Source organism: Oryctolagus cuniculus, chromosome 2 (assembly GCF_964237555.1).
Source record: "Oryctolagus cuniculus chromosome 2, mOryCun1.1, whole genome shotgun sequence".
Lineage (NCBI taxonomy): Eukaryota > Metazoa > Chordata > Mammalia > Lagomorpha > Leporidae > Oryctolagus > Oryctolagus cuniculus.
Window position 1 is genome coordinate 192546160 of NC_091433.1, and position 12790 is coordinate 192558949.

Sequence of the window (12790 nt, forward strand, 5' to 3'; positions counted from 1 at the left end):
CAGTGCCAAATATCCCTGCCACTGCTTTGCCTTTGGGGACCACTCCCCACCATCAGACTTGAATAGCTTGGGTCCTGGAGGGACAGCGGATGACTTGTTTCTCATCTTTAGTTTACAGTACAGGTGTTTTACCTGTCTGGAGTTACTACCAAGTGCTCTTCATTCTAGCCCTGTGGGTCTTCAGATAGCCCTGTGTAAACCAGAGGGAAAATAAAAAAGGCCCTGGATGGCCGCCGCTGCGGCTCACTAGGCTAATCCTCCGCCTGCGGCGCTGGCACTCTGGGTTCTAGTCCCAGTCGGGGCGCTGGTTCTGTCCCGGTTGCTTCTCTTCCAGGCCAGCTCTCTGCTGTGGCCCAGGAAGGCAGTGGAGGATGGCCCAAGTCCTTGGGCTCTGCACCCGCATGGGAGACCAGGAGAAGCACCTGACTCCTGGCTTCAGATCAATGTGGTGCGTGGGCTGCAGCACACCGGCTGCAGTGGCCATTGGAGGATGAAACCAACGGAAAAAAGGAAGACCTTTCTCTCTGTCTCTCTCACTGTCCACTATGCCTGTCAAAAAAAAAAAAAAAAAAAAAAAAAGATCTGGGTTTGAGCCATTGTGACTCTTCATTCTGACTACTGGAACTTATTAGCAACCTTGGAGGAGTCACCAGCAAGATTTCTGAAGACCACTGTGTTCTGACCACAACTTGCGCTAGGAGAGTACCTGGGATGAGATTGGTAGCCCTTTGTGTGTGTGTGCTTGTGATTTAGGAGTGGAAAGGACTGGGGTAGATGGCAGCTCAGGCTCCTGTGTTCATTCGCTGGCGAGTCAGGGATTACTAGGTACCAACACTTTAAATTGATTGATTGATTTGAAAGGCAGCAGTAGAGAGATCTTCAGTCTACTGCTTCACTCTACAAATGGCTGTAATAGCCTGGTCAGGGCCAGACTGGAACCAAGAGCCAGGAACTCCATCCAGGTCTCCCAAATGCATGGCAGGGGCCCAAACACTTGAGCCATTATCTGCCGCCCCCCAGGCACATGAGCAGAGAGCCGGATTGGAAGTGGAGTAGCTGCCTGCAGCCCGGTGGTGTGCTGCGACTACCAGCCTGGTGCTGGAACCTTCACCTTCACTTCATAGCTGGGATCTTCATCTCACCTGGGACAGGCGCACGGCCTCTTCATGTGAGTCAGCGGGTGAAGGAGTTTCCAAGTGTAAAATGGCTGTGGATGAGCGCAGCCTAATTTGGGAGTGGAAAGTTGTGACAGTGAGAAGATCAACTGCGCCAGGAGCAGACCTATTGCCCTAGATTTTCAAGGACAGACACAAAAAGAACATGACAGTGTGACTTGGGAATGCAAAGTTTAAAAAAAAAAACTATTAAGCAATGGTTTTTCTTCTAATTAGCATCCTCTGATGAGATTCATGGGGGAAAGGTCATTCCGCTGAGATAAATGAAGAAAAATGACTTCGACCCAGAGAAGGACAGCCAAGAAGAAATGTGCTTGTCTTTGGGCAAGAGTTAACCTCAGGCCGGGGTTCAGAGTTCTGCAGGCATCGAGTCACTTGGGTGCCTGTTGACTGGGTGGGTCTGAGGGGTGCCTGGTGGGTCATTTGCATTTCTGCCAAGTTCTTTAAGATTTATATGTTTGAAAAGCAGAGTTGAGCTGTAATTGTCGCCGGCACCGCTCTGTTGCCCAGAAGCTCCGGGCCAAGCAGCATGACGTCCGCTTTGGAAAACTACATAAACCGAATTGTAGCTGTTATTACTGCCGATGGGAGAATGATCGTGGAAACACTGCAAGGCTTTGACCACACCATTAATTTGATTTTGGATGAAAGCCATGAACGAGTATTCAGCTCATCACAGGGAGTAGAACAAGTGGTACCAGGGTTATACATTGTAAGAGGTGACAATGTTGCAGTCATTGGAGAAACTGATGAAGAGACAGATTCAGCACTTGATTTGGGGACTATTTGAGAAGAACCTCTGAACTCTAGCACACTGAGGAAGAACTGTATACATTGGACATCTGTAAATCTCTGTATAGAAACTGATCATTCTGAGGATGGTGGGAGTGTGGAATTTCTATGAACATGTAATTGTGATTCATTGTAATATGTAAATTAAAATGTTTCTACCTTTAATTGAAAAAAGAAAAAAGAAAGGCAGAGTATACAGAGAAAGGAGACAGATTTTCTATCTGCTTGTTCATTCCCCAAATGGCCACAACAGCCAAAACTGGACCAGGCCTAAGCCAGGAGCGTCTTCCAGGTCTTCCACGCAGGTGCAGGGGCCCGAGCACTTGGGCCATCTGCTGCCTTCCCAGGTGCACTAGCAGGGAGCTGGGTCAGAAGTGGAGCAGCCCCAGTTCCTGGTATTGCAGGTGGCAGCTTTACTGGCTACGACACAATGCCGTCACCCTCCCCTCCACCACCACCACCTCTGCTTTAAGGAAGCCTGGGTGATAAAGGCCAGAGAAGAGATCTGGTGAGTGGGGCTGGTGGTGTGATGTGACATCGGCATCCCAAGTGATCGTGGGTTCAAAGTCTGGGCTTCTCCACTTGTGATCCAGCTCCCCGCTACAGCCCCTGGGGAAGCAGCAGAAGATGGCCCAAGTGCTTGGACCCCTGCACCCATGTGGGAGACACGAATGGAATTCCTGACTTCTGGCTTGGGCCTGGCCCAGCTGCTGCTGTGGCAACCATTTAGGGAGTGAAGCGGCAGATGGAAGAGCTCTGTCTCTCTAACTGCCTTTCAAATAAAATAAATCTCTAAAAACTAACTGAGTACAATAGCTGGTGAGTCCCCTAGCAGGCAGTGAGAACACATCACAGGGGCCCGGGCCTGGTGTGGGTGCAGCACACCGTGGAAGCGTATGAGACGCCTTCCTCCCGCCGACTGGGTCTACTTGGCTTATAGAAGCAAAGATAGCACCAGGGGCTCATGGGGTGAACGGCCTGTGAGGCCCTCTTAGCTGTTGCCCGTGTTCACTGCCTTGTATTACAGTAAGAAGATGGGGCCGGTGCGTGGCTCACTTGGCTAATCTGCCTGTGGCGCCGGCACTCTGGATTCTATTCCCAGTTGGGGCGCTGGTTCTGTCCCGGCTGCCCCTCTTCCAGTCCAGCGCTCTGCTGTGGCCCGGGAAGGCAGTGGAGGATGGCCCAAATCCTTGGGCCCTGTACCCGCATGGGAGACCAGGAGGAAGCACCTGGCTCCTGGCTTCAGATTGGCGCAGCGCCAGCTGCAGCGGCCATTTGGGGGGTGAACCACCTTTGTCTCTCTCTCACTGTCTAACTCAGTGTGTCAAAAAAAAAAAAAAAAAAAAAGGTAAGAAGAAGGTTTTATTCCCATGCTGCCCAGGCAGAGTCCATGGTCCATGGTGTGCCTAGGGACTCATCTTTAAGGTCATTGGTAAGGAGGCTGGGGATCTGGCTGGCGGGTGGGTGGCTGCGAGGCCCGAGATCTACATCCAGTACTGATACTTGGGATCAGTCCTAATGGGAGGTTGGTCTGAAGCTTGGGACGGGGAGCCAGGGACATGGCCCAGCAATGCAGCAGTGGCGGGAGGACAGCAGAGTCACCTCTGTAGGGGCCGTGGCACTCGGAGCCCAGGGGTCCTGTTGCAACACAGAGCCTTTGAGGCCGTTCGCTCTGCCACCCCTTGCCAATCCCTGCAGTTCCTGCATCGTTGGTTTAAGGCAGAACTAAAAGATGAACAAGCTGCTCTTTTTTAAAGAATGGAATGGAAGGGAAACGTAGGTGTCGTGTATTGAACTGGCATAATGATACGCTTTTAAGGTTCAGGGGTAGAAAAAGGATCCGTGGAAGGCTATTTCAGGCCAAACCACAAGTGACAGGGAACCTGGAGTTACCTCTGCAAGTGTGGCTTACGTTTCTGATAGATAATGAAAAGGTTAAAGTCATAGTCAAGTCTTTGTCGGCCACCTCGTGTATCTCCCAAGGCTGTGAGTGGCACCAAAGGGTGTACGGGCAAGAGGGGCTGGCACCAGGGCACAGCAGGGTGACCCCCGGCTTGGAACGCCAGTTCCTGTCCTGGACTGCTGTGAGTCGTGGGTTGTCCGGTTCCCATTCAGCTTCCTGCTGAGGTGCTAGGAAGGCTCCAGAGGGTGGCTGTGGTGCTTGGGCCCCTGCCGCCCACATGGGAGACCCGGATGCAATTCCCGGCTCCTGGCCCCAGCCTGGCCCAGCCCAGGCTCTCGTGGCCTTTTGGGGAGTGAATCTCAAGGACAAATGTGTCTACTTCCTGAGAGCTAAGAGCCCTTGACGAGGTAAGAGGTCACTGCACCCTCGTGTCTCCTGAAGTTCCTGTCTCGTTCCGTGCAGTGTCGCAGTAAGTGCTCAGCTTGAGTGCCCTGCTGCTGTGGGCCTGGAGGTACAGTTAGCGACAGGCCTTCCATCTGTCCTGTGGTCTGATGATCCTGTTAGCAGCAAGCTGTCTGTCAGGTGGCCATCAGACACTAGCCTGTGGTGTTATGGTGTAGCGGGTGAAGCCGCTGCCTGTGACGTGGGCGCAGGTTCAAGTGCTGGCTGCTCTACTTCGCTCCAGCTCCCTGCTAGTGCGCTGTAAGCTTCAGGAGAACGGCTGATGCAGGCATCCTACAGGCATGCCTCACACCCAAGGCTCTGCTCTGATGGCTGTTATGCATTAAGATTCCGCAGAGGCCGGCGCTAAGCCTCCACCTGTGGCACAAGCATCCCTGTTGGGTGCCGGGTTCCGTCCTGGCTGCTCCACTTCCCATCCAGCTCTGCTGTGGCCTGGGAAAGCAGTGGAAGATGGCCCAAGTGCTTGGGCCCCTGTACCCATGTGGGAGACTCGGAAGAAGCTCCTGGCTTCAGATCAGCTCAGCTCCGGCCATAAAAAGATTCTGCAAAATGTTTCCTTTGGAAGTAGGTCGCTGCAGGTAAAAGCAAACCCAGAACGTGGGGGCTTGGAAGTATCCTGGAGCAGGTGGCAATCATGCTCCTGTGTGTGCTTCAAGTTCCCATCTTCATCTTCACCAGCTGCATGACCAGTGGCCGTCTGCTTTGGAATTATTTCTGGAAGAAGGCGCCATGTGGATAACTAGATGGTCGTGGTGGTCAGTACCAGGGCCTGCCTGTGATGCCGACAGAGAGTGAGCCCGTAAACACTGTGTTAGGGGCTGGCTCCTCAGGGTGTCCAGCCCGTCAGAGGCAAAGCAGATCAGGATTAGGAGACACAGCGGCATGGAAGCAAGAGTGCTTTCTGTAGTCCAAGCTCTAAGGTTTTCCTAGGCAGACCTCACTGACCAACATCCGGGGGCCCTGATGGTTGCTGTGCCGACTGCCACTCTGGGGACGCCCCTCCCATCAGCTTGCCTGTGAGGGCTGCCCAGCTGGGGCTGTGGGCTCTGCAACAGCTGTCCCCCACCCCTACCTCCCGCCAAGGTTGTCTCTGTCCTGAGCTGCCTGAGTGGTAAGTGACCCATTCCTCCTAAGCAGAACCAGACTGGCCCCCACTGCTTTCCTTTGTCCCCAGCTGCCTGATCTCTTGGCCACCAGGGGTAGAGGACAGAATGGAAGGAAGCCCTTCAGTCCGGCCCTGAGCCGGTGGCTTGGTTTCCCTAGGACGGACTCTTGAAATAAGTTTCCTCCGCTGCAGCCAGTGCCATGCCGAACACCAAGTGAGCTGCTCACAGTCTGTATGGCCCAGGACAAGGCAGTCAGGCCCCCCAAGCTCAGGACGGAGGCAGAGAACCCTGGGGAAGAACGGAACAGTGCTCACGCGGGTCCATGCACACCGCGACCTGTCCCCAGGGCTCCATGGATGAAAAGGGGTCAGGGCGGGAATAATGGTCAGGTGGGAGCTCGCTTCGCAGCTGACAGGGAAGGAGGCAGAATGAGAACACTCTCTCCCTGGTGCCCCACAACAGCAGGCTTGGGCAGAACAGTGCTACTGGTGCGCGATGGCCGGCTGGCTTTCCTCTGTGTGTTCTGTGGCCCCAGCAGATCACTCTGAAATGCTACATCTCTGCCTGATGGGACCGGCCTGTCTGTCTCTCCCTCCCTTGCTGCCACCCCGTATTTTAACCTTGCTGCTGCAGAGGTTAAGCGGCTGTCAAAGTGTCCGGACAGCATTCACACCCAGGCTGTTGGCCTCCGACGTCCATGCTCTGGCTTCTGAGCCACATGGGATCGGCAGGAATGCAACGCGGAAGCGAGTGGTGAGTGTGTGAGTTCCACAGTCACAGAGGACGAGGCCTGGGGCCTGGATCAGAAGGGGTAGCTCCTGGGCCCCCATTGCAATGGGGGCTGCCATGGTGGGAAATGGCCTCGTATTTGCAAGAAATGGGAAATACTGAATAAAGGCTGAAACTTACAAAATTGGTGTGAAAGCCTCTCTGAGCTGGGCTTGGATTAGGGCATTGCCAAATACCCATGGCTTACAAATATGGGGGTGGGCATTTGGCCACTTAGTGGTCAGGACCCTGTTTGGGCAGGTTGGCATTCAGCTGTCCCTGGGTCACCTGCAGCCTATATATATTCAAGTCCTGGGGTTCGAGTCCCACCTTGGCTGCTGACTTACCTTCTTGCTAATGTGTACCCAGGAGGCAGCAGGTGATGGCTCAAGTAGTTGGGTCCCTGCCACCTGAGTTCCTGGCCCCTTGCTCTGGCCCAGCTCAGCCTTGGCCACTGCACACATTTGTGAACCAGCAGAGTGGAACTCTCTGCCTCTACCTCCCCGATAAATCAGAATAAATATAATAAAAGTGCATGACATACACCAGGTATCACACAGTTTCTCCACTGTAATAAAACAAATTAGACAATTTATCCCTGTTTTAAAAAAAATCCTCAAGGGGCCAGCATTGTGGTGTAGCAGAAGAGATGGCCGGAGAACTTGGGCCCCTGCACCCACATGGGAGACCTGGAAGAAGCTTCTGGCTCCTGGCTTCCGCCTCGCCCAGTCCTGGCTGTTGCAGCCATTTGGGGAGTGAACCAGCGGATGGAAGATCTTTCTCTCCTTCTCTCCCTATATCTCTGCCTTTCAAGTAAATGAATAAATCTTTAAAAGAAGAAGAAGAGGAGAGAGCCAGCGTTCTCGCACAGCGGGTTAAGCCACTGCTTGCAATGCAGGTACCCCTGCTGCTGCTCCTGGAAAGGCAGTGGAGAATGGCTCACGTCCTTGGGCCCATGCCGCTCTTATAGGACACCAAGATGGAGTTCTGGGCTCCCAGCTTTAACATGGCCAGGCCCTTGGGAGTAAACCAGCAGCTGGAAGATCTCTCTTTGTCTCTACCTTTTGAGTGAATGAAAATAAAGAAATGAACCTTGAAAATAAACAGTAGGCGCCGGCACTGTGGTAGTGGGTAAAACTGCTGCCTGCAGTGCCGGCATCCCATATGGGCGCTGGTTTGAGTCCTGGCTGTTCCACTTCTGATCCAGCTCTCTGCTATGGCCTGGGAAAGCAGTAGAAGATGGTCCAAGGCTTTGGGCCCCTGCACCCACGTGGGAGACCCGGAGGAAGCTCCTGGCTCCTGGCTTCAGATCAGCGCAGCTCTGGCCTTTGAGGCCAACTTGGGAGTGAACCATTGGATGGAAGATTTCTTTCTCTCCCTCTCTCTCTGCCTCAGCCTCTGTAACTCTGCCTTTCAAATAAATAAATCTTAAAAAAATAATGAAAGAAAATAAACAGCTTGGGCAGGTGCTGTGGCAAAGTGGGTTAAGCGCCTTGGCGCTGTCTTTCCGTATAGGCACTGGTTCAAGTCCCAGCTGCTCCACTTCTGATCCAGCTCTCTGCTAATGTGCCTGAAGAAGCAATGGAAGATGGCCCAAGTGCTTGAGCCCCTGCCACCCACATGGGAGACCCGGATGAAGCTCCTGGCTCTTGGCTTTGGTCTGGCCCAGCTCCAGCCATTGCAGCTACTGGGGAGTGAACCAGCGGATGGAAGATCTCTCTCTCTCTCTCTCTCTCAAAGGAGGAGCTGTAGACACACTGGGACAACGCCTTGTAATGGAGGCACAGACTAGGACGATGCCTCTCGAAGCCAAGGAATGCCAGATTTGTCCATAACCACCAGAAGCCAGGAAGAGGTAGAGACAAATTCTTCCCAAGAGCATTCATGTTGGACTTGAAAAAATAACGGGACCTTGGAAAGAGCAAGACCTCCAGAGAATGGGGACAGAGACCTGGAAGCCACAGCAGGGCTTAAAAGTGGCCACTGAAGGGTGGCTTCTGCCGGCTGGAAGTACAGAGCAAGGTGTTCTGGGCAAGGGAATTTCAGGAGAAAAGGCACAGAGGACGCACTGGAGAGCTCCATGAGCAGTGCCCCGCTTCCCAGGCTGCGTCACAGATGACCACAGACTGGGTGGCTTCAAGTGACCGGGCTTTATTCTCTGCAGTCCACTGTACCAATGTAAATTTTTCAAAAAGTACTTTCTTTCATTTTGCATTATTTTATAGAGAGAGAGGGAGAGAGAGGGAGAGAGAGAGCGAGCCTCCATCTGCTGATTCACTCCACAAATGTCTGCGGCAGCCAGGACTGGGCTGGCCGAAGCCAGGAGCCCAGAGCTGACCCAGGTCTGGGCAGGGGCCCAAGGACTTGACCTGACCCATCGCTGCTGCCTCTCAGTGTGTGCTTTAGCAGGGAGCTGGATCAGAGCAGAGGTGCTGGGACTTGAACCCAGGTACTCTAGGATGGGCTGCGGGCATCCCGAGAGACAGCTTGACCACCGCACCAAGTGCCTGCCCCATTGCTTTAGTTTTGACAAACGTACCATGATTATGTAAGATGTTAATATTAGAGAAGCCGGGTGAAGGGTATACAGGAATTCTCTATACTATCTGCAACTTTCCTGTGCACTTGAAGTTTCTTTTTTGCCCAAAATTAAAATTTACTTTAAAAAATGAAAATGGGGCCCAGCGCTGTGGTGCAGTGGGTAAAGCTGCTGCCTGCGATGCTGACATCCCCTATAGGCACGAGTTGAGATCTGGCTGCTCCCTTTCCAATCCAGCTCCCAGCTAATGGCCTGGGAAAAGCAGTGAAAAATGGCCCAAGTGCTTGGGCCCCTGCACTCACATGGGAGACCCGGATGAAGTTCTTTGCTCCCCGGCTGTTGCAGCCATTTGGGGGAGTGAACCAGAGGATGGAAAACCCTTCTCTTTCTCCCTTTCTCTCTGTAAGTCTGACTTTCAAAATAAATAAATAAACCCGAGTTTCCATGTGTTCTCTGATCCACTGTTGGTTCAGCTCCTCTGAGATCTCCGGGGCGGGGATTTACGGAGAACAAGAACTGCGGCAGCTCCGTGTGTGTCGGCACACGTGCAGAATATGGTGTTTACAGCGCAGCACACCAGCCACCAAAGTGACTCTGGGATAGACACAGACGCCTGATGACAAATACAAAAAATCATGTCTGGGGGGTGGGCCTTGTGGCCCAATGGGTTAGGCTGCTCCTTGGGACTCCCACATTCCATATCGGAGGGCTTGGTTCAGGTCCTGGCTACTCTCTTCCTGATCCGCTTCCTGCTGATGCTCCTGGTAAGCAGTGCACGGTGGTCCGAGTACCTGGATTCCTGCCGGCTGTGCAGGAGAAACAGAAGGAGTTTCCTTTCCTCTGGCTTTGGCCTGCCTGCCCTGGCTGATGTGGGCGTTTGGGAAGTAATCCAGTGGATGGAAGATCTCTGTCTCTGGTCTCTCTCTGACCATGTCCTCCTCTCTCTGGGTTATGCTATCTTTCAAATAAACAATCTTTCAAAATTTCATGCACACGTGTGTGTGTGTGTGTGTGAGAGAGAGAGAGAGAGAGAGAGAGACTGGCGCCGCGGTTTAATAGGCTAATCCTCTGCCTGTGGTGCCGGCACCCCGGGTTCTAGTCCCGGTGGGGCGCTGGATTCTGTCCCAGTTGCCCCTCTTCCAGGCCAGCTCTCTGCTGTGGCCGGGGAGTGCAGTGGAGGATGGCCCAAGTGCTTGGGCCCTGCACCCCATGGGAGACCAGGAGAAGCACCTGGCTCCTGCCTTCGGATCAGCGCAGCACCAGCTGCGGCGGCCATTGAGGGGTGAACCAACGGAAGGAAGGCCTTTCTCTCTGTCTCTCTCACTGTCCACTCTGCCTGTCAAAAAAAAAAAAAAAAAAAAAAAAAGAGGTTGAATCGATTATCAAAATTTGAGAATGTGTCTTCCTGAAATAACAATATTCATCTCTCAAGGGCTGGTTTCCTTCTCCTGTTGAACTTGGGGGGGATATTATTCCCATTGCCAATAGACTTGGTTGTTTCTTCAGACAAATTTTCCTGGGGCTGCCTTGCATCCCATGTTGAGTGCTGGCGTGAGTCCTGGATCCTCCGGCTTCCGATCCAGCTTCCTGCTGATTTGCCTGAGAGGCAGCAGTATGGCTAAAGCGCCACAAGCAGTCACCAACTTGCCGCCATTCTTTATCGCTGACAGTCGTGGATTACAGTTGAGAGAGACGAAAGCGGGGTGCTGAAGGGACGATTATAAAGTGCATCCCAGGGGAGGAGTGGACCAGGCGCGAGAAAAGCCAGCACCCTTGGAGTTTTTAATCCCCACACATAACGGGTGTTGGCCGGCAACGTGGCTGTGGCGTTTGGGATTGCCGTCTGGGAGTCGCACGCCTGGGGTTTTCTGCGCACGTGACTACCAACGAGACGTTCTGGTTGTGCTCGGCTCCCGTTTTCTCAGGATGGTTTCACCACAAGTTAAACTGCGGAGTGAGTGGTCTCAGGTTGGGTCCCCACCAAGGGCAGGGTTTCACCCCGAGAAGGGTCTTGTGGCCCCTGCCCGTTCTCGTCTAATTATCCGCCTGGACACAAGTACTTGGGTTCCTGCAGCTATGCGGGAAAGCTGGAGGGGGTTCCTGGCTCCTGCCTTGGGCCTGGCTTTGGCCTGTTCCAACTGCAGCTCTTGCAAGCATTTGGGGCGTGAACCAGCAGATAGAAGATCTGTCTCTTCTCTTCCTCTCTCTGTCACTCTGTGCCACAGCGCTGACCCTTCTTTCTTTGCCTTTCAAATAACGAAAATAAATAGCAAGACCTTTTCAAAAGTGACACTTTGGAACCTGCAGGATTGGGTCCACAGCTTTGTTGCTTCCTGTCCTACCTCCTTAAGTGGCACTTTTGAGTTAGGGCAAAGTGTGGGCTGGCTCATTCTACACCAACAAAACACGTGCAAACGCAGGGATAATTAGCATGTTAGGAAGAGAGTGAGATGGCTCTCTACAAACGTGAGGACTGGTGGGGTTAGTTAAGACAAAAGAGCCAGGATGATGACAGAAGAAAACAAACTACAAACACACAGCGAGAGCCAGTTCTGTCTCTGGTCACTTAGCCGAGGGTTTATGGCGATACTGGCGTGGGTTTGGCAGCTGGTTGCAGAAGCATATGTGGCCTTTTGTGTTTAGTATTTGCAAATATTCTCTTTAAGTCCTCAAAGAATCACTGCAGGTGCTTAGCAAACCCAGGATCCAGTCAGGCTGTCTACCAGCTAGCAGCCCTCTTAACAGATTATCCCTAATTTCAGAGCTGAAAGCAACATTATCCTCGCGGTTCGGGAGGAGCAGGAATCGGGGAGTGGTCAGTTGTGGTCAGCCCGCACGTGGGGGGCTGCAGGGATCCCACAGCTGGTGGGGGAGCTAGAGAATGCCTCCCATCCTCTCTCTCAAAAAGTTCATGGAAAGGGTGCATTATGAAAGCAAAATCTGCACGGATTTCAAGCATTTTTGCACCAAAATAAACTGATCTTTTGGTCCACTTTCCACCAGCCCGCGGGTGGTCTGGCGGGTCAGCCCCTGAGCAGCTGTGGGCCGCTGAGCTCTGCTCCCGGGGCCTCCCCGGCATTTCCTGAGTCTTCTGGCGACAGGACAGCGGCTTCCTGCAGTGTGTGGTTGGGAGCGAGCCCCCGGGGTGGAAGACAGGTTCAAAGAACCAGTGCTGTCCACACAGCAGCCCACAGCATCTGTCATGTGCTGCCGTCCACACCAGGGAGCCAGCCATGCCTCAAGAAGCAAGGCCAGCGGGGGCCATTCACAGCCCTTACCCAGTCTCAGGTATTTCAATGCCACTGGAAAACTTGCAAAAGGATGATGTAACAGTTGTCATGTAAATGTTTGTAGATTTGCAACTACTTACATTTATAAAGAAATTAAACTATGCATTTAGGGAGGTACTTTTTATTCTTTTAAGATTTATTTATTTAGAAGGCAGAGTTAGAGAGAGGGATCCTCCAGCCACCAGGTCACTCCCCAAATGGCTGCAATGACCGGGGCTGGGCTGCACCCACTCACGAGCTTCTTTCTGGTCTCCTACAAGGGTGCAGGGGTCCAAGCACTTGGGCCATCTTCCACTGCTTTGCCCAGGCCATAGCAGGGAGCTGGATTGGACGTGGAGCACTGAGGACAGGAACTGGCGCCCGTGGGGGACAGCAGGCAGCAGCTTTACCCCTACATCACAACCCTGGCCCTGGGAGGAAGGTGTTTTAGAAAAAAATCTTGCTGGGGTCACAGTTTGAAGCGCAGTGGTGAGCTCAGCTCTGCTGCTCTGGTCTGCCACAGCTCCCACCCCGTTCCTCTGGGCTCTTTTATCTCCCCCACCTGGTGTTCTCTTAGCCTAACCTAGGGCAACTGATAACTTCACAATGGAACCAGGATTTGGGTGATTTGTGAATTACTTGAAATTAAAAAAAATATTGAGAGAGTTGGAGGTATATGGGTGCGTGCTGGGCTGATCCGAACCAGGAGCTTCTTCCGAGTCTCCCACGCAGGTGCAGGGGCCCAGCACTTGTTTATTTGAAAGGCCAGTGACCCA

The 12790-nt window shown here is 52.9% G+C and overlaps 1 protein-coding gene across 1 annotated transcript; it reads left to right on the plus strand.

Moving 5' to 3' along the window:
- Window positions 1–1560: 1560 nt before the first annotated feature.
- On the plus strand, window positions 1561–2146 carry LOC127487527 (U6 snRNA-associated Sm-like protein LSm8). The gene has a single exon (XM_070069468.1). It carries the CDS (start codon window positions 1705–1707, stop codon window positions 1963–1965), a length of 261 nt encoding a protein of 86 aa, XP_069925569.1. The 5' UTR covers window positions 1561–1704; the 3' UTR covers window positions 1966–2146.
- Window positions 2147–12790: the final 10644 nt, after the last annotated feature.